The sequence below is a fragment of the Nicotiana tomentosiformis genome, chromosome 6 (genome assembly GCF_000390325.3).
Source record: "Nicotiana tomentosiformis chromosome 6, ASM39032v3, whole genome shotgun sequence".
Classification (NCBI taxonomy): Eukaryota; Viridiplantae; Streptophyta; class Magnoliopsida; order Solanales; family Solanaceae; genus Nicotiana; species Nicotiana tomentosiformis.
In genome coordinates this window covers 120,114,627-120,140,266 of record NC_090817.1, presented here as the reverse complement: position 1 = coordinate 120,140,266, position 25,640 = coordinate 120,114,627, and the positions used below count along the sequence as shown (strand labels likewise).

Genomic DNA, 25,640 nt, shown 5'->3' with positions numbered 1-25,640 from the left:
CAGTTGTTGCTGCTACTGGTTTCTTTGTTGTTGTAGCTCATTCGACCTTGGACAATTAGGTCTGCTCCCATTGTTGCGTGACTGTCATCCATACCCATGAGAAGTAAAAGGAGAGGCTAGGTGTAGTGGGATGATGATTTTATTGGTTTTCTTATGTCTGAATGCCGATGTTTCAAGGAAATCTTGATGGATTTTAATCTGACTGGGCAGTGAGTGGAAAGAATGAAAGTTGGTGAGTGTTGTGAGACTATGGCTGAGCTTTGACAATGAGTCTGCTGGAAAGTTAGCTTCTCTGTAGACATGAGAGAAACTGATTGCTGCACATTGATCACATAACTGTTTCAGTTTCAGTAGCAACATTTTCAGTGCCCATGGTGGTGTAGTCTCACTGGTGAGCCAATGAATGAGTAAAGTTGGGTCTGCTTCAAGGTGCACTTTGGTGTAACCATTGTCCAAGCACCATGTGATCCCAATAATTGTTGTTTCTATCTCTACTTAATTGTTGGTACCTTCACCCAATGGGCCTGCTAAGGCATGGATAAATGTACCTCTGTGATCCCTGATGATGGCCCCAACACCTATCTTCTATGGGTTTGTAAGTGCACTGCCATCACTGTTGATTTTAACAAATTCTTGTGCTGGTTTCCTCCAGGTAACTTGCTGAACATTGGTGTAATGAGATATATCTTCAATGGCTTGGTACAAGTCAGTCCATTGCAGTGACCATTTAATAGAGGGGTAGTTGGTTTTGAGAAGGAGATGGATATCAGAATTGATGGCAAACAAGACTCTAGTCAAGGAGGACTGTTTGATACCATATTTTGCACTGCATCTATTTTTCCATAGGTTCCAGGTCTTTTAAGCAGCCCCCATTTCATTAGGAGTAGTCTGTGAGGTAATCCTGCTGTTTGGATACAAACTGCTTCTCCAAATTTTCTCCACACTATTGTTGCAAAATGCCCTGTGCATGGCAGGTTATGTGTGCCTAATGTAGATGGTTTTCGTGAATTGATTCTCCAGGAGGCTCACAGTTCGCGGTACTCCATACATCCGGGTGCTGCGAAGATGTAGCAGGACTTGAGGCAACATTTTTGGTGGAGGAAGATGAAAAAAGGCATAGTGGAGTATGTAGCTCGGTGTCTAAATTGTCAACAAGTGAAATATGAGCATCAACGACCGAGTGGATTGCTTCAGAAGTTAGAGATTCCAGAATGGAAATGGGAGAGGATCACTATGGATTTCGTTGTTGGGCTCCCACGGACTCAGATGAAGTTCAATGCAGCTTGGGTGATTGTGGATAGATTGACCAAATCAGCTCATTCCAATCCTATGATGACTACCTATTCTTCCGAGCAGTTGGCTCGAATCTATATTCGCGAGATTTTCAGATTTCACGGCGTACCGGTATCTATCATCTCTGACCGGGGTATGCAGTTTACATCACGGTTCTGGAGGGCAGTACAACGTGAGTTGAGTACTCGGGTAGAGTTGAGTACAACATTTCACCCTCAGACGGACGGGCAGTCCGAATGCACTATTCAGATACTGGAGGATATGCTTCGTGCGTGTGTGATAGTTTTTGGGGGTGCTTGGGATCAGTTCTTACCACTTGCGTAGTTTGCTTACAACAACAGTTACCAGTCAAGCATTCAGATGGCTCCGTATGAGGCCTTGTATGGTAGGCGATGCCGGTCCCCAGTGGGTTGGTTCGAACCGGGCGAGTCTAGGCTATTGGGTACAGACTTGGTTCAGGATGCCCTGGAAAAGGTTAAGTTGATTCAGGATTGACTTCGTACAGCCCAATCTAGACAGAAGAGTTATGCGAATCGAAAGGTTTGTGATGTTGCATTCATGGTTGGTGAGCGGGTATTCCTCCGGGTTTCGCCTATGAAGGGTGTGATGAGGTTCGGGAAGAAGGGCAAGTTGAGCCCTAGGTATATTGGGCCTTTTGAGATTCTTGAGAGAGTTGGAGAGGTGGCTTACGGACTTGCACTACCACCTAGTCTTTCTGTGGTTCATCCGGTATTCCATGTTTCTATGCTTCGGAAATATCACGGCGATCCGTCTCATGTGTTAGACTTCAGTTCGGTTCAGTTGGACAAGGATCTATCTTATGTTGAGGAACCAGTGGCTATTTTAGATAAGCAGGTTTTCCGAATACACTAGGAATTAGAAGTCACTAAAATTTTTGAAACACTTATTTCAATTGATTCAGGAGAAGAATAAAGATTCAGATGCATGGGACTCATTAATCAACTTATAAAAGAAATCATTTTATAGACCAGTAAAGACCAGAGTTGGATCAGATAGTAACACGTCTGTGAACAAATGGTTACTTTACATTATTGATTTATTTACTTGGAAGGCTTCACTAAACATTTGTGACGAATACAGTAGAATATGGATAAGCTTAACATCATACAGCTTCATAATTAGTTTGACTTGATTAAACATGGTACACTCTTTTTTGATGATTCAGGCACACAGCTTAAACACTGACTTACCATCTCCAGTATATGGAACATGCTCTTCATGGGTAGCAAAGGACATTGATCTAACAATGACAAAGTTTCTCCCAGGCACAGAAAGAGACCTTGACATGCTAGCTTTGGATGCCCCAATCCGCGATGACTGCAAACAGAATTACAAGACAGACATGAGTTAGTGTATGGAAAGTAGAGAAACCATTAGATGTAACAGCTATTATCATTACAAGTAGGAGACATCTAATATGTTAATGGCCTCCTAACTGGTAGAAGGTTCCAGCGAGAAGACGGAAAGAGGATAAACTTTAGATTACAATTCCTTTCAAAAGTGAGTTTCTAAACATTTACAATGATAGTAGATCTTCTTGGCCATTAGATAACTGAACATACAGCAGAACGAGGCCGGCTTCCAAAATATTATTGCTTTTTCTGTGGCATTAATTCCTATCTTAGTGTGTATGACAAAGTATGACTAACCCAAAGATCAACAGGTTGACTTGACTAGCATGTTATATACAAAACATTAGATTATCTGTTGAAGTTTGTCGAACCAGATATTTATATAAAAATTAATTGCATCATAATTTAACTTAGATTTGATTTTTTTTTTTTTGGTAATTAAGTATTTTTATTTCCCAGGAAAAAAATATTTTACAAAATAGAACAAAACCCATAATACTTGGACAACCCCAAGTATTTCAACTACTATCTGCTACTATCCCTCCTCCCCTGTACAAATTTCATTCCAACACTGCTATGGGTAGAAGTTCATCCTACTCAATCTCCCTGCTAACTTTTTGTTCCATTGCCCTCGACCATGGGTGTCTTGAATTATCAATTTGCATAGATCTTCAATTCTTCTCTTCTTGCCTTGGAAAATTCTTAGATTCCTTTCTTGCCATAAGGTGTATACACTCCCAGCCATCACAGTTCTATAAATCTCAACCATTGCATTATTCCCATTCGTATATTTGACAGTCCATTCCACTTTCTGTTGCCGCCCCATTGGTGCTCTTTGTATTCCCTGCCAACTGAGCATCTTGTACCACACAACTGATGAGTATTAGCATTTAAAGAATAGGTGATCAGTAGACTCCTCCTCCCTTTCGCACAAAGAACAAATTGGATTTATTACCATGCCCCATCTAGCTAAGTCTATCTTTAGTAATTAGCCTGCCAAGAGCAGCTATATGCATTATAAACTGTAAAGAGTCATTTAGGGCATCCAGAATTATTACAAATTAACCTCTTCCAGGCCACCTTTGGGAAGTCCCCTCTGAGTTGTAGGTACAACTTCTTAATAGAGAAATAGTTTATGTTCATTAGCTCCTCGTGTGTTATCCCTGCTTCATCAACTGTCTCCTTAGCCTTCAGTATCTTCCTCACCATCCAAGAAGCATGCGTAGGATTAGTCTCCCATATCTGTTTTTCTTTTACATTGTAGATGTGGATCCATTTGATCCACATTCTGTCTTTCTTTTTGCATAAGTTCCAGAAATGTTTACAAATGACAGCATTATTCCAAGCGTAGATATCAATGACATTGAGTCCACCAGCTACTCTTGGACAGCATACTTTATCCCACGACAATGGAGCTTTCTTAGATATATCATTTCCTCCCGTCCATAGGTAGCTTCTGCATATAGCCTCCACCTTATGAAAGGGCAGCCCATTGCACTAAGCTCCCGCTATGCGCGGGGTCCGGGGAAGGGCCGGACCACAAGGGTCTATTGTATGCAGCCTTACCCTGTATTTCTGCAAGAGGCTGGACCACTAAGCTCCACTTTATGAATGATCTTTTTTGGTAAGACAAAGATATGGCACCAGAATGTTTGCATAGATAACAAGATGCCTTTAATCAGTTGTAGTCTAGCTGGAAAAGACAAGAATTTAGTAGTCCATGAGGTAACTCTTCCCACTATTCTATCGAGCAATGACTGACATTATGATACAGATAACCTCTTTATACAAAGTGGTACTCCTAGATATCTCACTGGCAAGTGCCTTTAGAGAATCCCATCACAGTCAGAATATCGAATTGATCCTTTTCCGGTATACCTCCAAGAAAACTGAGCTTTTGCTTTTATTAATTGTGAGCCCTGAACTCTGAGAAAACTAGAGGAAACAATCGTACAATAGTTTCACTGATCCTATGTCACCCCTGCAGAATAGAAGCAGGTCATCAGCAAACCAAACTGCACTATCTTCATTTTGTCACATTTGGGGTGGAAATTGAAATCTGGTATCAGCCTTAGTGACTTCAAGTTTCGTGTCAGGTAATCCATAGCTAAAACAAAAAGGAATGGAGATAAGGGATCCCCTTGCCTTAGACCTATTTTTGCATCAAAAGGTGTTGTTGGCTAGCCATTCAGCAAAATAGAGTAAGAGACACTCTGCACACAATTCATGATCCATTTAATGAAAGTATCAGGAAAATCCAAGTCTATCAAAACCTGCTCCAGGTAGACCCATTCGAGTGAATCATATGCTTTCTGCATATCCAACTTCATCATGCACCTTGGTGATAGCCCTTTTCTGCCATAGCCTTTAACTAACTCGTGGCTGAGTATTATGTTATTAGTTATCAGTCTACCTGGTACAAACATCGATTGACAGTTATCTAGCAATACCTCCATAACCTCATGTAGCCTCTTTGTTAGGACTTTAGAGATGATTTTATACAGAAAGGTACAATATGAGATAGGTCTGTATTTCCTAACTGATTCTGGATTCTTAACTTTAGGAATAAGTGTTACTGAAGTGCAATCAATAGCTTTAAACATCTCAGTAGTTGCAAAGAAGTGTAGAATTGTTAACAGAGCTCTCACAAAAGGTGCCTCAAATATTGAGCAAGCAGAAGCAATATCAAGACATAGTACATATAGTTGTCTAGTTGTATAAAATATAGTTGGTTATGGGTCTTTGTCCTTTTTTTTTGTTTTTGTACAGAATTGGTTATGGCCTTATGGGTCTTTGTCTCTTTGTCTTTCCCCTTTGTTTGTATAAGTAGAGCTACGTATACCATGTACAAAGACACACGTTCGGAAAAAAAGGTGAAAAGATTCCTTTTGCTTTCATGGTATCAGGAGCAGGTGCTCTAATTTAGAGATCTTATTTCTCTATCCTTTGTTGTTGTTTTTTTTTTCCTTTTTTTTTCTCCTTCATCTTTCTGTTCTATCATTTCCTTGTTATGGTTGTTGCTTCAGAATCCTTGAGAAGTCACACCCGGGACTATCCTTGATGCTGCTGTTGGGAATACCACAGTAGTAGCTTCAAATTTGGTGGATGGAACTCATCCATATTTTCTCAACTCTTCTGATTCTCCTGGAATGAACCTTATTAATGTCAGTTTTGATGGAACCAGTTATGGAAATTGGAGAAGGGGGGGTATTAATCTCTCTTTCTGCTAAAAACAAACAAGGATTCATCAATGGTTCATGTCAAAAACCAGTTGAGAACTCACTTCTGTTTGCACAATGGAGGAGATGCAATGACATGGTCATTGCTTGGCTGTTAAACTCCTTAAGCAAGGATATAGCAGAAAGTGTCATTTACTCTCAAACAGCTGGAGAACTTTGGGCTGAGCTAGAACAAAGATATGGCCAAGCTGATGGTGCAAAGTTATTCCAGCTACAAAGAGAACTTAACAACATTTTGCAAGGAATAAATGATGTTGCAGCATACTTTACCAGGCTCAAAAGAATCTGGGATCAAATGAAAGTTCTTAATACCTTCATGGCTTGTGGGTGTGAGTGCAACTGTGGAGCAAAAACTCACAATCACAAAATGAATAAAGATCAAAAGCTAATCTAGTTCTTGATGGGGCTCAATGAGGGATAAGTAAAGGGAAACATCCTCATGATGAAGCTCTTCCTTCCACAGCACAAGCTTATTCAATCATTTTACATGAAGAGTCTCAAAGGGAGGTACGCTCTGATCACCATGTGTCGGTTGAGCCCAGTGCTTTCAATGTTAATGCACAAAAAACTAATAGTGAGTACAGGGGTAGAAATTATAACAGTAACACTGAAGCAAGGAAAACAACTTCTGCTCTTACTGTAAGAAGTAGGGACACCAGAAAGAGAAATATTATAAACTGGTTGGGTACCCACCGTCTTTCAAGTTCACTAAGCCAAAGAGAAACTTTGGAAATATTCAGGCTAATGCAGCAGTGATTGAGGAAGGTGAAACATCAGGAGGAGGAGCAGTTATCACTCGAGGTGTTGCACCTAGCCTAATGAATCCACAGGGGTTCACAAAAGAACAGTGTGAGCAGTTGATTCAGATGATACAATCTGTGCAAGCTGGAAACATAGGTACTTCAGGTTCTGATGCTAATGTAAGTGCCAACTATGTGGGTAAATGTACTGCTTTTCACGCCTTTATTTCTTGTTTTACAACTATCACATCCAAGTTTTGGATAATTGATTCAGGAGCCTCACAACATATGACTCATGATAAAACACTTCTAAACAATTTCAAACAACTCCCTTTCCCTATTCAAGTTACACTACCAAATTCTTATAAAGTCAAAGTGTACAGTTTAGAAAGTGTATTAATTTCACCTGAACTTGAGTTGCATAATGTTCTTTATATTCCTTCTTTCAACCATAATCTTTTGTCTGTTAACCAATTGTGTCAAATTCTTATAAAGTCAAAGTGTACAGTTTAGGAAGTGTATTAATTTCACCTGAACTTGAGTTGCATAATGTTCTTTATATTCCTTCTTTCAACCATAATCTTTTGTCTGTTAACCAATTGTGTAAGCAGCTAAATTCTAATATTTTGTTTACTAAATCTGAATGTCTTGCACAAGCCCCTTTTCTGAAGAGGCAAATGGTACTTGGTGAAGCTTTTGCTGGTCTCTATATGTTGAGAGTTGATTCAACTAAGTCTAGAGTGTCCAATGAGCCTTTCTTTCTTTTTCCTAAAAATCATGTGAAGACTTGTAGTGCAGCCAACTTGGAGTCTTTTGTTCAATCGTGTAGTTATGTCCCAGAGTCTATTCAAATATCTGTAAGAGGAATTTTTCCATCTAATGAAAGTTTGAAAATGAATAAAACTGCAGTTTCTGATTCTATGAATTCCAACAGACTTTGGCATTTAAGATTGGGGCACTTACCTTATCATGCAATGAAAAATATAAAGAATATATCTCTTTCATCAAAAAATAAACAGGTTTTTCCTTGTGACATATGCCCAATGGCAAGACAGTCTAAATTGCCTTTTCCAACAAGCTCTATTAGCTCTAAACAGTGCTTTGAATTACTACACATAGATACTTGGGGTCCTTATAATGTTCCCACTTACAAGGGAGAAAGATATTTTCTTACTATTGCGGATAATTTTTCAAGGGCAACTTGGGCCTATCTTTTATCTACAAAGTCTAATGCTTTCCCTACCCTTAAATCCTTTTTAGCTCTTATAGAAACACAATTCTCAGCCAAGGTTAAGATCATAAGATCAGATAATGCATATGAGTTAGGGACAGGAATAACTCCTTCAGATTTCTTTACTTCCAAAGGGATAGTTCATCACACATCATGCATTGGAACCCCACAAGAAAATGGGGTAGTTGAAAGAAAACACAAACACTTATTAGAGACATGTAAAGCTTTATTATTCCAGTCTCATTTACCAAAGAAATATTGGGGTGATTGTTTGCTAACATCAACTTACTTGATTAATAGATTCCCTTCAAGAGTTCTAAATAATAGATCACCCTATCAAGTTTTGTTTGGCAAATTGTCAGATTACTCTCATTTGAAGCCTTCGGTTGTTTATGCTTTGTCTCTACTCTTTCTAGAAATAGAGATAAACTACACCCTAGAGCAATCCCTAGAGTCTTCTTAGGTTACCCTTTTGGAAATAAAGGATATAGAATTTTGAACATTCAATCGAATCACGTATTTGTTTCTAGGGATATCAAATTCTTTGAGTCTATATTCCCTTTTTCTTATTCCACTCCTATGTCAAAATTGTTTCCAGTCAGTTTTCCTGTCTCTGATGAGGGAATACATATTTTTTCTTCACAACAGGAATCTAATTCACCTAATGTAACTACACCAGGTGTTATTTCTTTATCATCTTCCAGTCCTAGAGGCAAAGATTGCCCCATTGTTACTCTGTCTACATCTAGAGTTGAATCAGCTCCAGCAGATGGGCTACGTAGATCTTCTAGAGAGCATAATGCACCTAAATATTTATCAGACTACATATGCGATGCTGCTTATTCAGTAATTTCACCAAACCCACCTTTTACCCCGTTTCACTCTTACTCTTTTTCTGCACTTTCTCAACCAAATTAATAGTTTGTTAACTCTATATGCCAAATTTCTGAGCCAAATTCTTACCAAGAAGTAGCCATTCATCCCGGTTGGCAAGCAGCTATGGCAAAAGAACTTGAGGCATTAGAATCCAATTGCACTTGGGAAGTAGTTCAAATCCCTTTTGCAAGGAAAGCATTGCCCTGCAAATGGGTGTACAAAGTTAAACTCAAATCTGAAGGAAGTTTGGAAAGACTCAAAGCAAGGCTAGTAGTACGAGGAGATACACAACGAGAGGGAGTAGACTACACAGAGACATTTTCACCGGTGGTGAAAATGACAACTATCAGATGTTTGTTAATTGTTGCAGTGAAGAAGGGATGGAACATATACCAGTTAGATGTTAATAACGCCTTCTTACATGGCGACTTGCACGAGGAAGTGTTTATGAAGTTTCCACCAGGAATTGCACCTCCAAGCTCTTCCCATGTCTGTCGTCTTCGCAAGTCCCTCTATGGTTTGAAACAGGCATCGCGCCAATGGTATGCTCGACTATCCTCTGCTTTACGATCCAGAGGTTTCACCTCCTCGGTCAATGACTACTCCTTGTTCTTCAAAATATCTGGGACTCTAACGACTATATTAGCCGTATATGTTGATGACATTCTCCTAACAGGAAACAATCAAGAAGAAATCAGTGAGATAAAATCATTCCTTGGTTCTGAATTTTGAATTAAGGACCTAGGAGAAGCAAGTTATTTTCTAGGTATGGAACTTTTACGAGCCTGGAGATATCATTTTGACTCAGAGGAAATTTGCAATTGACCTCATTTCTAAGTTTGATTTTCTACAATCGAGAGATGTTTGCACTCCGCTTGATTCACACATTAAGCTTACTGCTGATTCTGGTGAGCTTTTGCCTGATCCTACCATTTATCGGAAGCTCTTGGGGAAGCTAAATTCCTCACAAATACCCGACCAGATTTATCCTTTGCTATACATACCTTGAGTCAATACATGCAATCTCCAAGATCTGGACACTATCAGGCAGCTTTACATACTCTTTGATATGTTCGAAATGATCCAAGTTTGGGACTTTTCTTCTCATCCGAGCCTTCATTTCAGATTTTGGGTTATTGTGACGCAGATTAGGCATCTTGCTCGGATACTCGAAGATCAATTAGTGGTTTCTTCTTGAGCATAAGTGGATGCCCCGTCTCCCGGAAATCGAAGAAACAACAAGTGATTTCTTTGTCTTCGGCAGAAGCTGAATATCGATATATCCGACGTTTGGTAGCAGAACTTTCATGGATTGTTCGTCTTCTTGCTGACATATCCATTTCCCCTTCGCTTCCAGTCTCTGTCCATTGTGACAATCAAGCTGTGATTCACATAGCGAAAAACCTAGTTTTTCACGAACGAACAAAGCACATCGAAATTGATTGTCACTTCGTCCGCGAAAAACTGCTCGATGGTCTAATTTCTTTGTCTTTTTGTTCCAACTACAACCCAAATCGCCGGTATCTTCACAAAAGGATTGGCAGGACCTCTTCATCGGAGTTTTTTTGGGCAAGTTGGGAGTCCGATCTACGGGCTCCCACTTGAAGGGGGTGTTAACAGAGCTCTCACAAAAGGTGCCTCAAATATTGAGCAAGCAGAAGCAATATCAAGACATAGTACATATAGTTGTCTAGTTGTATAAAATATAGTTGGTTATGGGTCTTTGTCCTTTTTTTTTTTTGTTTTTGTACAGAATTGGTTATGGCCTTATGGGTCTTTGTCTCTTTATCTTTCCCCTTTGTTTGTATAAGTAGAGGTACATATACCATGTACAAAGACACACGTTCGGAAAAAAAGGTGAAAAGATTCCTTTTGCTTTCAAGAATAGCGTCAGTAACTTCTTCTCCTATAATGGGCCATGCTTTCTTAAAAAATACATCATTCAGTCCATCACACCCTGGTGCTTTCATATCATCTATATCTTTTAGTGCCTGGTATATCTCCTCTTTTGTGACTGGTCTGATCAATCTTGTTGTTCCCTGTTCAGGGTTGGTCCATCCTTGATCACATTAGGATTAATTGCAGGTGGAGTACTTGTTGTTGTTCCAAGCAGTCCCCTGTAGAAACCAATAACTTCTTCAATTTCAACATCAGACTGTATGATGTCCCCTCGATCAGTTTTAAGCCTTCTGATATGGTTCTGGGAGCATCTATTTTTCATGCTTGCGAAGACATAAATAGAGTTTGAGTCACCCTCTTTAAGCCATTGTACCCTGGATTTTTGTTTGTAGATGCTCTCTTTAATCCCACCCCATTTTTCCAGTTGGTTTCTTAGGTCTCTTTCTTCTTCAATCAGAGAACTATTCTGATATTCTGTATCCATTTTCTTCTGCACCTCATGCAATTGTTGTCTGATCTGCTTCAGCTTCTTTTCTACTCTTATAGATTGCTCAGAGTTAAGCTTCTTCAAATCTTGCTTAATCTATTTCAGCTTGCTCCACACCTTCCTCGTGTAGTTACCTGCTATTTGCTTCTCCCAGTTGTTCTCTATCAGTGTCAAGAACTGTTGGTGTTCAGCCATACAGTTAAAGAACCTAAAAGGCTTTCCCTTGCATCTTGTTGGCCATATCAAAACTGATTCCAAGTGGGGAATGATCCGAGAACATTGGCTCTATTATTTGCACTGTTACTGTTGACATTGTATTCATCCAAGTTGCATTAGCAACGGCTCTGTCAATTCTACTGTAAGTGTGGTTATTTGTCCATGTGTACTTCCTACCAAAGGTCCTTAACCTCAGTCAGTCCTGTATTCAGCAGGAATTCTCTATAGTCCCTTGTTTCATAGTCTTGTATTGGTGTTCCATGTTGTCTGTCTTCTTGATTCAAGATTGTATTGAAATCCCCCCATAGCTAACCATGGTCCCTGTTGCACATTCACCAATCCCTGCAATTTCCCCCATAGTTTCCTGCTTTCTTGTATTGTATGAAGTCCATAGATCGCAGTGAAGTCGAATACCAGCTTCATCTCATGCATCCTAACTTGATCATAGATAAATTGTGCATCATTGTCAATCATACTAAAGTCACATAATCTAGGATTCCATAGTATCCATATTATTCTTTAGACACCCAACTCCATCCTGGTGCTATTTTTTGGATAATTTTTGCTTCTTTATTTTCAGTTACTCTATGCTCAAGTATAGCTATCGGCCTCATTTGTTTCTCCTTTATAGTTTTAACTCCTTTTGCTTGTGTGCTTTATTCACTCCTCTCACAATCCATGTGACTATCATACTGGGATGGATTGGGAATTTGATAAGGCTTCATACCCCTTGTAGCTACATTGCCCTTCATCCTTGCTTCCAGTAGAGTTGGAGTTTGTCGATTGGATTCTAACATTAACATTGAGAGGATTGAATCCATTACTGGTTGCAATATTGCTCTCTTCTTGGCTGCCCTTGGTTCAATCTTGTTACCAGAAATCCATGTCCCATGGACTAAAACAACAGCAAAACCACAGTCAGAAACTACTACAGTAATAAACAACAAACAACAAGGCTCAGGTAATAAACAACAACAGAAATGTGAATTAACTGGAAAATCCACCAACATATGCAGAGAAAATTAACTGACTAGATAAATCAAAATCAAATGAAGGTGTTTACCCGAAAAACGGATAGAGTTGAATTTGTACGTAGTTCTAAGGATATGTGGTATAGCTTAATACAAATCGTAAGGATAAATAGAAATATCAAATATAGATTGCAAAGAATGCAAAATAAACAAGGTTGGAAAGAAAATGATTTTTAGGATTAAGTAAAATGAATCAATTAATGAAGCCTAAAAGAATAATCCTTGAATATAGGAGAATATGGTGCTTGAATTACAATGTAAGCAAAAAACTGCCCTCTACAGAAATGTAGTCATCCTCTTTATAGTGGAGGATCCTACTTTAGATATAATTAAAAATACATAGTGGAGAACCCATGATAAATCAGCTTTTCCTTAATTTCCGCCGAGATTCTCTCCCTTAGTGTGTTTGCAACGGCTCTTATCTGTGAGCTCGAGCTCGATCGGCCTCGATGCAGGTTGGTATTGCTTCTAGAGCTCGATGTGGACTCGGGATCAGGTGATGATTCGGGCTCGGTATCGGTTGACCTCTGCCCCTTAAGCTCAAAATCATCTCATCATAGTTCGATTCGAACCCGAGCTCGATAATGACTTCGAACTCAGTGTTTGACTTATACTTGAAATCTGAACCTCGTTCATACCATCTTCGTAACTCATCTCGATATTACGAAGTCTTTCTTCGATCCATTATGTTTTAACCTCGATCAATCGTACGAAGGTCGAAGTCTATTTCGACTGTATACAGATAGTCCCCTCGTTTCTCGGGAAGGATGTGGTGAGAAACGATATGATTTCTCAATGGCTCGATTGGATTATAAGCTGACGTTCACATCGGGTTCGATCATGACGCACGTGATAGCTGTCCCGTCGATTTAGTTATTCAAGGCATTTAATGCATGTCAGACGGTGGTCGGCCACCGCTGATATTGAACCGCCATTGCTTTAATCTATAAATAGCCCTTCCTTTTACCATTTACCACTTTTACATCTTCAATCTTCCAAATTTCCCAAGTTCTTTTTCATACCCTTTGAGTTTATTCGCAAATCTGTGATTCTTCTTTGCAAAAGTCCTTCTTCAAAACTACCAAATCTTTGTCACTTTCTTCTATTCTTGACCTTTAAATTTGAAAATGACGAAAACATCACAAACCATTCCTCAGAAAGAGAAAGCTTCATCTTCACAGTCTGCCGCCGACGAAACACCGGTAGAGCCACGGCCTGAGGAGTGTGTTCCTGGGGCGTGTGTTCTTACCTCTGATTTTAAGGTCGATAAAGGCTCATCGGTTCCCGGCCGATGTGAGCTAGTATCGAGGTACATGTGTTCGATAACCGAGAGGCACCTCAAACAACTAAAGAAAGATTGCAATTGGGAAGACAAAGAAATAATAATCCCTTCTTCTGACGAAGATATCACCACTTACGTGAAAGGGTTTTTAAGCGTGTATACTTACCCTTTCACGTTAGGTCCCCTTGATTCTGTTATTATTGACTTCTGTCGTCAATACCAAATAACCCTAGGCCAGGTCCATCCTTCTTTTTGGCGGATCGTTATTTTGATCCGATACTTTGTGAACAAAATCGAGGGGGTGTCGTTCACCCTTGACCATCTCATCCGATTGTACCGTCCCCGCCTTTTTCGAGGAGGGTTAATAAAACTTCAGCGTCAGGCTACCAAAGCTCTGTTTTCGAGCCACGAGGACAGGGATCGAGGCTGGATGGGCAGGTTCGTTCGGGTAAGGACTTCGGATCTGATTCCGACTGAAAAGATACCTTTTCCCAAGGAGTGGAATATGAAGCGTAAGTGTAATTCTGTTGTTACTTCCTTCTATTTTGCCCTTTCATTTCTTTTCTCACCGATATTTCCCTTTTTGTGATGCAGCGGTTCCCTGGATGCCCGGCGCAATTTTCGATCTCAAGAACTGGGTACGTGCTCTGGCTTCGACCTCCACATACGTCGAGCGCTCATGGCGTGATTTGTCAAAGGGCCGATGGGAGGCCAAAAATCATGGTAAGCTCCTTTCTCGTATTTTTTGGTAGTTCGAACAAGATGCTTTCCGTACACTTTGATAAAATTTCCCGTATGTAGGTGTGGGCAAAGATGCGGTTTTGAGGCCCTCGTCCGTCGAGGAAGAGGCTTCGGCCTCTGTCCCAAAGCCGATGAAAGATAATAAGAGGAAAAGGCCCTCCGTTTCCGAAGATCCAAAACCGAAGAAGAGGACGGCTCGTAAGCCGAACAAGAATACCATTCCTTTGACCGTAGAATCAGTTCTGCGCCTAAGGGATGAAGACGAAGAAGAAGAAAATGATGGCCGCGCTGGCGGCCCGAACGAAGAAGACCACCGACGTTTCCACAGGCAACTGGATCGATGGTGGTTCATAAGGCTCCGCTTCGAACTGAGGATATATCGGAGAAAGATTCGGGCAGAGTCCCTGAGTTGTTAGAGATCGAAGATGCTTCCCATCGAAGCCAACGGATGGGGGATATGTCTGAAGGGGCTCTCCTCGAATATCTTCGAACCGAAGAGGATGCTCCAAGTGATTCTTTTGGGGCACTAGCAATCGAAGACTCGCCCACCTTTCCTGCTTTTTCCGCAGGGGCGATTCGGGAAGCCCAAGCTTTGGGGGCCCTCCAACTAGACAGGCCTCATGATGGAGAGGATCCTTTTCGTGACATGTTTACCGGTGTCGAGGACGTTGCCGGTACTAGTGATGCATCGGATCTTTTTCACGGGGTGCAGCAGGATTTGAATTAGGTAAGCATTAAATTATTTTGTTGGTATTACCTTTATGTTTGCTTTTCTTTTCTAACTTCTTTTCTTCTTTCTTTGCAGGCCGCGGCAGTTCATCGAGAAGCATGTTCTCGATCCCGAACCAAGCTGCGTCGATACGAGGCCGACCTTCAACGGGTTACGGAGGAGAGAAACTCCCTAAAACTCCTCTTAGGGCAAAGGGGAGAGGAAATAAAAAACCTCCGAGCTGAGTTGGCCAAGGCTCACCAAGATTAGACCGATCTATCCAAGCAGGTAATAATACTTTTAAAAGCCTATGGGCTCGATACCGGAACGATGGCTAATTTTTCGGTCTCACAGCTGCAGCAGAAAATTGAGATGATCGAAAAACTTCGTGAAGAGGTCGATGTTATAAAAGCAGAGTCTTTGAAGTGGAAATAAGGTATGGACCGCTTTGCTGCAGAGAAAGAAGCTGCTCGAGCCCAATTATCATCGGCCGAAAACCAACTCCAAAGAATGAAGGAGAAAGGCTCGGTTCAAGCAAGAAGAATAGAGGAGCTTGAGGCTCGATTGGCCTCTGAACTTGCTAAGGCCGAATATGACGCCGAAAAGGCAAAGGTCGATGCGGATGCGCTCGTGGCCGTCTATCAGGCCGATGCTGAAGCTGCCCAGGTCCAAGCAAGAGAGGCAGCCGAAACTGCTGATACTCGAGCACATTGGGTCGCTGAACTTGTTAAGTGCCGATCTCGGAGGAAGACCCTCGAGAAGATCCATGCTCGAGGTTTCGATCTCGCTGAAAAGATAAAAAGGGCTAAAGAACTCGAAGCCGATGCTGAAGCCTTGGCTTTCGATGATGAAGCCTTGGCTTCGGATGATGATGATGATGATAATGATGATGATGGGAATAAGAGCGTGTCCGAGAACGGGGGGGAGCCCGGTGGAGAAGAGACCGCTCCCGGAGATAACCAAGAAACTTAGCCCTTAGTTTCTACGTTGCAATCAATCATGTAAACAATTTTGTATATATATAAATATCTTTTTCTTTTACCGACTTGCTTCTGTTTTGTTTCCTGCCTTGTGAAGATTTTATTCATGCCTTATGAATATTTTCATAAGGATTTAGGCAATTTGATCGAATTTGGACTTCGTAGCCTTTATAACCGAGTGAGCGCTTACTCAAACTTGAAATAAGGTAGCTCACACGCTTAGTAGTCGAGTTGAGTGATTGCTCAAACTTGAGATGATGTAGCCCTTAGGCTTATTAGTTGAGTGAATGATTCGAACTCGAAGTAATGTAGCCCATAGGCGTAATAGTCGAGTGACTGTTTCGAACTCGAAGTAATATAGCCCGTAGGCTTAGTAGTCGATTGAACGATTCGAACTCGAAGTATTGTAGCCCGTAAGCATAATGGTCGAGTGAGTGTTTGCTCGAACTCGGAATAAGAGTAGCCCGTAGGCTTATTAGTCGAGTGAATGTTTCGAACTCGAAGTAATGTAGTCCATAGGCATAACAGTCGAGTGAGTGCTTGCTCGAACTCGGAATAAGAGTAGCCCGTAGGCTTATTAGTCGAGTAAATATTTCGAACTCAAAGTAATGTAGCCCATAGGCGTAATAGTCGAGTGAGTGCTTACTAGAACTCGGAATAAGAGTAGCCCGTAGGCTTATTAATCGAGTGAATGTTTCGAACTCGAAGTAATATAGCCCGTAGGCATAATGGTCGAGTGAGTGCTTGCTTGAACTCGGAATAAGAGTAGCCCGTGAGCTTATTAGTCGAGTGAATGTTTCAAACTCGAAGTAATATAGCCCGTATGCGTAATGGTCGAGTGAGTGCTTGCCCGAACTCGAAATAAAAGTAGCCCGTAGGCTTAGTAGTCGAGTGAATGATTCGAACTCGAAGTAATGTAGCCCGTAGGCGTAATGGTCGAGTGAGTGCTTGCTCGAACTTGAAATAAAAGTAGCCTGTAGGCTTAGTAGTCGAGTGAATGATTCGAACTCGAAGTAATGTAACCCGTAGGCGTAGTGGTCGAGTGAGTGCTTGCTCGAACTCGGAATAAGAGTAGCCCGTCTTATTAGTCGAGTGAATGTTTCGAACTCGAAGTAATGTAGCCCGTAGGCGTAATGGTCGAGTGAGTGCTTACTCGAACTCGAAATAAGAGTAGCCCGTAGGCTTATTAGTCGAGTGAATGTTTCGAACTCGAAGTAATGTAGCCCATAGGCGTAATAGTCGAGTGGGTGCTTGCTCGAACTCGGAGATTTATCTCAATCCTGTTTGCATAATAGATCTCGAAATTGAGGAATTTTTCTTGGATACAAGATTTGGGTAAAGAAGAAAAATTTCTTTGCAAGTCATTATACATGTGTTCATATTTTGCGTCAGGGCTCGGGCCAACTACATGAGCATGGTTCGTTTTGACTATTTGGCTCTTACAACTTTTCCTATTGGAACCCTATTGTTACGAAATAACTTTCTTGCATCAGAACTTGATATATTTGAGGGCAAATGCCCCCCAGTATTCGAGGTCGATTGTAAAGAGGCCTCGGATACTGTCAAATTGTTTCTATGTTTAGCACGATCAATGGTTGCCTCATTAAAAACCTTGCCGAAAAATCCATTTGGGATAAAACCGGTCTAAGGGGAAAAGAGTGCAACGCGTGCTTTCAAACCTAGGGCTTCGTATTGAAGGATCCATCTTAGCTCCTGATCGGACTCCTGCAGGGGTTAGTTTCGAAATGTAAACGAATATGGGAGGGTCATACCTTAGCAGTAGTATCGTTTTAGGTGCGACACATTCCAATTGCTTGATAGTTGTTTGCCGTTTATAATACCGAGCTTGTAAGATCCTTTTCTGACGTTTTCGAGAACCTAATACGATCCTTCCCAGTTCGGTCCTACTTTTCCTTCGTTTGGATTTCGGGTACTGAGGGTGACTTTCCTTAGCACTAAGTCCTCGAGTTTAAAATGGCAAAGCTTGGTTCTTCGATTATAGTATCTTTCGATTCGCTGCTTTTGGGCAGCCAATTGGATGAGAGCAGCTTCTCGTCTTTCATCCGATAATTCGAGGCTAGTGTTCATAGTCTCGTTATTTGACTCTTCTGTTGTATATCGAAACCTGGCACTGGGTTCCCCGACTTCGACTGGAATCAAGGTTTCGGAGCCATATACTAAGGAGAACGGGGTTGCCCCCGTACTGGATTTTGATGTTGTTCGATATGCCCAAAGAACTTCGGGTAGGATTTCTCTCCATTTTTCCTTAGCGTCGTTCAACCTCTTCTTTAGGTTTTGAATGATAGTTTTGTTCGTTGATTCAGTCTGTCCGTTCCCACTGGGGTGATACGGTATTGATAATATCCTTTTTATTTTGTGGTCTTCGAAGAATTTCGTCACTTTGCTGCCGACAAACTGTTTTTCATTGTCACACACTATTTCAGTGGGTATCCCGAATCGACATACGATATGATCCTAGATAAAGTCTATAACCTCTTTCTCTCTTACTTTCACGAATGCATGTGCTTCAACCCATTTAGAGAAATAGTCAGTCATAAATAAAATAAACTTAGCTTTACCTGGGGCCGATGGCAGGGGGGCGACGATATCCATTCCCCATTTCATGAATGGCCATGGGGATAGGACTGAGTAAAGTTGCTCTCCGGGTTGATGGATCATCGGTGCAAACCTTTGACATTTGTCACATTTTCGAACAAAGTCCTTTGCATCTTTGTCCATATCGATCCAATAATACCCTGCCCTGATTATTTTTCGGACTAATGAATCGGCACCAGAGTGATTTCCACAAGTGCCTTCGTGCACCTCACGTAGGACATAGTCGGTGTCTCCTGGACCTAAGCATACCGTCAATGGTCCATCGAATGTCTTTCGGTATAACGTTCCGTTTGCAGTTAATGTCCTTCGGTATAACGTTCCATGGGGATAGGACTGAGTGAAGTTGCTCTCCGGGCTGATGGATCATCGGTGCAAACCTTTGACATTTGTCACATTTTCGAACAAACTACTTTGCATCTTTGTCCATATCGATCCAATAATACCCTGCCCTGATTATTTTTCGGACTAATGAATCGGTACCGGAGTGATTTCCACAAGTGCCTTCGTGCACCTCACGTAGGACGTAGTCGGTGTCTCCTGGACCTAAGCATACCGCCAATGGTCCATCGAATGTCCTTCGGTATAACGATCCGTTTGCAGTTAATGTGAATCGAGCAGCTTTGGTTCGTAGGGCCCTCGAATCTTTAGGGTCCGATGGGAGCTTTCCAGTCTTTAAGTATTCAATATACTTATTCCTCCAATCCCAGGTTAAGCTTGTAGAATTTATCTCGGCATGACCTTCTTCGATCACGGATCTCGAGAGTTGAACGACAATCCCTGAGCTTATCTCGATTCCTCGACCGATGATCCCAAATTTGCAAGTGCATCGGCCTCACTGTTTTGCTCTCGTGGAACATGCTGTAAAGTCAATTCTTTGAAATGGTGCAGAGTGACATGCAGTTTGTCCAAATACCTTTGCATTCTATCTTCTCGAACTTCGAAGGTTTTGTTCACTTGATTTACCACCAGCAAAGAGTCACACTTGGCTTCAATGACTTCTACTCCTAAGCTTTTAGCTAGCTCGAGACCTGCAATCATGGCCTCATACTCGGCCTCGTTGTTAGTCAACCTAGTAGTTTTGATAGATTGCCTAATAGTGTTACCCGTGGGTGGCTTTAAAACGATGCCTAGCCCGGACCCCTTCACATTCGAAGCCCCGTCCGTAAAAGGGTCCATACCCCCGATGACATACCCGATTTCAATAAGAGTTCTTTTTCAACTTCGGGTACGAGGGTCGGCGTGAAATCGGCCACGAAGTCCGCTAAAATTTGAGACTTGATGGTCGTACGGGGTTGATATTCGATATCGTACCCACTGAGTTCGACGGCCCATTTGGCCAATCGGTCTGATAGTTCGGGCTTGTGCAAAATATTACGGAGTGGGTAAGTGGTCAATACGCATATGGGGTGACATTGAAAGTACGGTCTTAACTTTCTAGAGGCGCTTATCAGTGCAAGTGCCAATTTTTCTAAGTGTGGATATCTAGTTTCTGCTTCTCCTAAGGTTCGACTTACATAATAGACGGGAAATTGCGTATCTTGCTCTTCTCGAACTAGGACACCGCTTACCGCGATTTCCGATACTGCCAAGTACAAGCAAAGTTTTTCGTCTGTTTTTGGAGTATGAAGCAGTGGTGGGCTCGATAGATATCGTTTTAATTTCTATAATGCCTGTTGGCATTCCGGGGTCCAAGCGAAATCGTTCTTCTTTTTTAGTAGAGAGAAAAATTTGTGACTTCGATCTGACGACCTTGAAATGAATCGGCCTAAGGCGGCAATCCGTCCCGTTAGCCTCTGCACGGCTTTTACGCTGTCCACGATGGCGATGTCTTCTATGGCCTTGATTTTATCAGGGTTAATCTCGATCCCCCGATTTGACACCATGAAGTCGAGGAACTTGCCCGAACCGACCCTGAAAGCACATTTCTCGTGGTTGAGTTTCATGTTGTATTTCCTTAAAATCTCGAATGTTTCCTGCAAATGGGTCAAATGGTCCTCTGCGCGCAGAGATTTAACTAGCATGTCATCAATATAAACTTTCATTGTTTTACCTATTTATTCCTCGAACATTTTGTTTACTAGGCGTTGGTAAGTAGCTCCTGCATTTTTTAGCACGAAGGGCATCACATTATAACAATATGTTCCATATTTGGTGACAAATGAAGTCTTTTCCTGGTCTTCCGGGTTCATTTGGATTTGATTATACCTAGAATAGGCATCGAGAAAAGTAAGGATCTTGTGGCCGGCCGTAGTATCTATCATGCGATCGATGTTATGCAGTGGAAAAGAATCTTTGGGGCATGCCCTGTTTAATTCCTTGTAATCTATACACATTCTAAGTTTGTTCCCTTTTTTAGGGACTACAACTACATTGGCTAACCATTCGGGATATTTTACCTCCCGAACGGACCCTATTCTGAGAAGTTTAGTTACCTCGTCCTTTATGAATTCGGGATTGGGGCCTTCTCTTTTGCTTTATTGGTTAGAACCTAGGGTCCAGGCTTAGCCAATGCGTCGTTATATCCAGTGGGATCCCTGTTATATCTAAATGGGACCAAGCAAAATAATCCATGTTATCGATAAGAAATTGAATAAGCTTGTCCCTGAGTTCGGAGGTTAATCTCGTTCTCAGGCATACCTTTCGTTCGGGCAAATGCCCGATTAATATGACTTGCTCCAACTCTTCAATCGTTGATTGGGTAGTGTTGGAATCATCGGGAAGCACGAAGGATCTAGGGATCATTTGATCATCATCTTCATCGATCTTCCGATTTTTTGGTTGGGTTAAAGCTGGTGTCTGTGATTGCTATTTGGCATCTTGCTCCTCTTTTTAGCTCGATCTCTTTTGAGTTCGCTTCCTCGACGGCAAACATTTCTCTCGTGGCCAGTTGTTCTCCGTACACTGTTATGACCCCACTCGATGTTGGGAATTTAAGAACCTGGTGTAGGGTCGAAGATACAGCTCTCATGTTGTGGATCCATGGCCTTCCAAAAATGGCGTTGTACCTCATGTCGCCTTCGATTACGTGTAACTTCGTTTCCCGGATGGTCCCGGCCATGTTTATCGGCAGAATTATCTCGCCTTTGGTGGTTTCACATGCCATATTGAATCCGTTTAAAACCAGGGTCGCGGGTACGATCTAGTCCTGTAGACCGAGCTGTTGTACGACCTTCAATCTAATGATGTTGGCCGAGATACCTGGATCAATTAACACACGCTTAACTTTAGTTTTATTCATAATTACGATATTACAGTGCATCGTTATGAGGTTGTATGACTCCTTCTGCATCTTCATCATTGAAGGACAAAGTTCCTATGGGTGCGTAATCCTGAGTTCGAGATCGTTTTTCTCTCACAATCGATGACTTAGTGTGTTTAAGCACCGGCCCTTGAGGGGTATCGAACCCGCCGATGATCATGTGAATGACGTGCTGTGGTTCTTCTTGTTCGTTTTGCTTACCGAAATCCCTGTTTTTTAAATGGTTCTTCGCCCTGTCGCTTAAAAATTCTCGAAGGTGCCCTTTATTGAATAACCGGGCTACCTCCTCTCTTAGTTGCCTGCAGTCTTCCGTTCTGTGGCCATGGGTGCCATGATATTCGCACATTTGATTGGGACTGGGCAAAATCGGTCTGCATGGGCCGAGGCCATTTAGTGTCTTTGATGCGTCCGATAGCCGACATAATGGCGGATGCATCAATGCTGAAGTTATACTCCGATAACCGAGGCGCTTCCTTAGATCCGGTAGGCCTGTCGAACCCACTTCTGTTCATCAGCCCCCGAGGTCCTTGACCTCGATCACTTCTTTTGTTGCTTTGTCCGGGGTTACGTCTCGATTCATTGATTTTGTGGTTTCTGTTATATGATTGATATCGATCCCTGATCGGACCTTGTTCTCGATTAATATCCCTTCGAGCAGCGGGTTCAGACCCCAACTGATCATCTTCGACCCTAATTTTTGATTGGTACCGATTGTGCACGTCGGCCCACGTGATGGCTGGGTATTCGATCAGGTTATGCTTCAACCACTGTGAAGCCGTCGAACTTCGTTCGTTCAAACCTTGAGTGAAAGACTGAACAGCCAATCGTCTGTGACTGGTGGCAGATCCATTCGTTCCATTTGAAAACGAGATACGAACTCTCTTAGCATCTCGTTATCCTTTTGACTTACCTTGAAAAGGTCCGATTTCCTTGTTGCGACTTTTATGGCGTAAGCGTGTGCTTTTACAAAAGAATCTGCTAACATGGCAAACGAGTCGATGCAATTCGGCGGTAGGTTGTGATACCAAATCATTGCTCCCTTCGAGAGGGTCTCTCCGAATTTTTTTAACAACATAGATTTGATTTCATCGTCTTCTAAATCATTGCCCTTGATGGCACACGTGTAAGAGGTGACGTGTTCGTTGGGGTCGGTCGTTCCGTTATATTTAGGAATTTCGGGCATACGGAATTTTTTGGGGATTGGTTTTGGGGTTGCGCTCGAGGAAAAAGGCTTTTGCACGAATTTATTGGAATCTAACCCTTTTATCATTGGTGGAGCTCCCGGGATCTGATCGACCCTGGAGTTATATGTTTCTACTTATTTATCGTTGGCTTCGACTCGCTTCATGAGCTCCTCGAGTATTTTAGCAATTTCGGGAGTAGTCCGCGATTCTTGCTCATTTGACCTCACTATGGTTGGCTCCGTTCTGTGAGCAATTTCTCGAGGTGGACTGGGCTCCGGCCTGCTCGGTAGCTGGGTTTGGCTCTGCAACGGAGCTATCGCTGCTTGTTGAGCTTGCAACATTTCGAAAATCATACGCAAGTTGACTCCGTTTTCCTCGACGTTATGGTTATCTCGAGCTGCAGATCGAGTGCTACCATGAATGCTATTTTCAGGTTCAGAATGTAGGTTCGCCTCAATGGCCACATGCGAATTGATATCTATCGGCACTTCGATTCGAGCTCCAACGGCGTTGACAATTGGTCTTTCGGTACTGGGTGTCAAGTTGTTGTTCTCATCTTGAAGACCAGTTTCGTTGTCGATAGGTGAGGCCATTTGATTGGTAGTTAGTCGTTGCTAATCCGAAATCCAAGATACTTCCGGAAACAAGCGCAAAACGGTGTGTTTTTGCAGATTCGTATCAAATAATCAGTGTTACCCTTAGCCCCACGATTGGCACCAAACTATTTACCCGAAAAACGGATAGAGTTTAATTTGTACGTAGTTCTAAGGATATGTGGTATAGCTTAATACAAATCGTAAGGATAAATAGAAATATCAAATATAGATTGCAAAGAATGCAAAATAAACAAGGTTGGAAAGAAAATAATTTTTAGGATTCAGCAAAATGAGTTAATTAATGAAGCCTAAAAGAATAATCCTTGAATATAGGAGAATATGGTGCTTGAATTACAATGTAAGCAAAAAACTGCCCTTTACAAAAATGTAGTCATCGTCTTTATAGTGGAGGATCCTACTTTAGATATAATTAAAAATGCATAGTGGAGAACCCATGATAAATCAACTTTTCCCTAATTTCCGCCGAGATTCTCTCCCTTAGTGTGTTTGCAACGGCTCTTGTGTGTGAGCTCGAGCTCGATGTCTCGATGAAGGTCGGAATTGCTTCTAGAGCTCGATGTGGACTCGGGATCAGGTGACGATTCGGGCTCGGTATCGGTTGCCCTCTGCCCTTAAGCTCGAAATCATCTCATCATAGTACGATTCGGACCCGAGCTCGATAATGACTTCGAACTCGTTATTTGACCTATACTTGAAATCTGAAGCTCGTTCATACCATCTTCGAAACTCATCTCGATATTACGAAGTCTTTCTTCGATCCATTATGTTTCGACCTCGATCAATCGTACGATTGCCGAAGTTTATTTCGACCGTATATAGAAGGAAAGCAGAAAAAAAAAAAAAAAGAATCAATCAAAATGTCTAGAGCAAAGAGAAATGAAGCATGTTAAACAATAAATTATACAGAGAATTCATAGTACGCTGAAGCAAAATGATAGAGAGAAATACTAAGCATAAAAATTCTTGTCTTAATCAAGAAAAAAATAAAAATAAAGAAACATTAGTGCATTAATAAAATCACCAATATGCAAGATTATGAAGAAAAAAAAACAGTAGTAAAATTTCCACAACCCTCTTCTTTTAAATATGGCTTACAAAGGCAGAGCTTGAATATATAGTCTAAATAAGATAAGAGAAATTAAAGAATTACCAGAAGACAGATCAATAACAGAGAGGGAGTGAGTAGAGGGATTAGAATGAACGCGGAGGTGGAATCTGCTGATGCTTGGGTGTTCCAAGACTATGTTACAATCTGGATGTCGTCCAACCACCAACAAAATCTCTTCAAAATCTGGTTTCGTTTCTTCAATAGAAGCTGTGGTTATAGGTGGGGGATTATCAAGAAGAAAGATGTTTTTGAGGATGGCTCCATTCTTTAGCACTGTAAACAGTGGAATCTTCTTCTCTAATTCAGTCTGTAAATTGGGTTTTTCCAAAGATTCTTGATTCTCTGCCATGAAAGAGAAACAGAAAGAATTTGTCACAAAGAGATGGGGAGAGGGGGGTGTTTTTGAACGAAATGTTGCAAATGTGACCGTTAGCTTATTTTATATAGAGGGAGTACTGCTTGTGTGAAACGGGCTAACTTTTCCTTTTAATTAGCAGAATTATTACATGTTAAGCTTTGTAATTTTTGTTTTTTTGTCGAGGCACTTAGGACTTTCTTTTTGGGGACTTTTACCAAAATGACAGTGGAGTTTACTGTTTACTTCTCTTATTTGTATATCTAAATTATACAATGATCATACACGGGTATTATATATGAATTGCACATATATTATACAATTGCATGTTATTTTTAGTTCAATTCATTCTTTTCTTTTTTAAAACTTATTACTTCTCCAATCCTATTTGATGCACTTTGACT

At 41.4% G+C, this 25,640-nt stretch overlaps 1 protein-coding gene across 1 annotated transcript in view; it reads right to left on the bottom strand.

Moving 5' to 3' along the window:
* The window catches only part of LOC117281176 (FHA domain-containing protein PS1), a 45,967-nt gene extending 20,548 nt beyond the window's left edge, over positions 1-25,419 (bottom strand). Inside the window, exons 1-4 of the mRNA XM_070177750.1 lie at positions 24,924-25,419; positions 9,146-12,249; positions 8,840-8,955; positions 2,505-2,631 (exon numbers count right to left, since the gene is read on the bottom strand). Of these exons, the coding sequence (XP_070033851.1) occupies positions 12,011-12,249; positions 24,924-25,230 (546 nt within the window). The 5' untranslated portion in view covers positions 25,231-25,419 and the 3' untranslated portion in view covers positions 2,505-2,631; positions 8,840-8,955; positions 9,146-12,010. The remainder of the gene's footprint in view (positions 1-2,504; positions 2,632-8,839; positions 8,956-9,145; positions 12,250-24,923) is intronic.
* Positions 25,420-25,640: the final 221 nt, after the last annotated feature.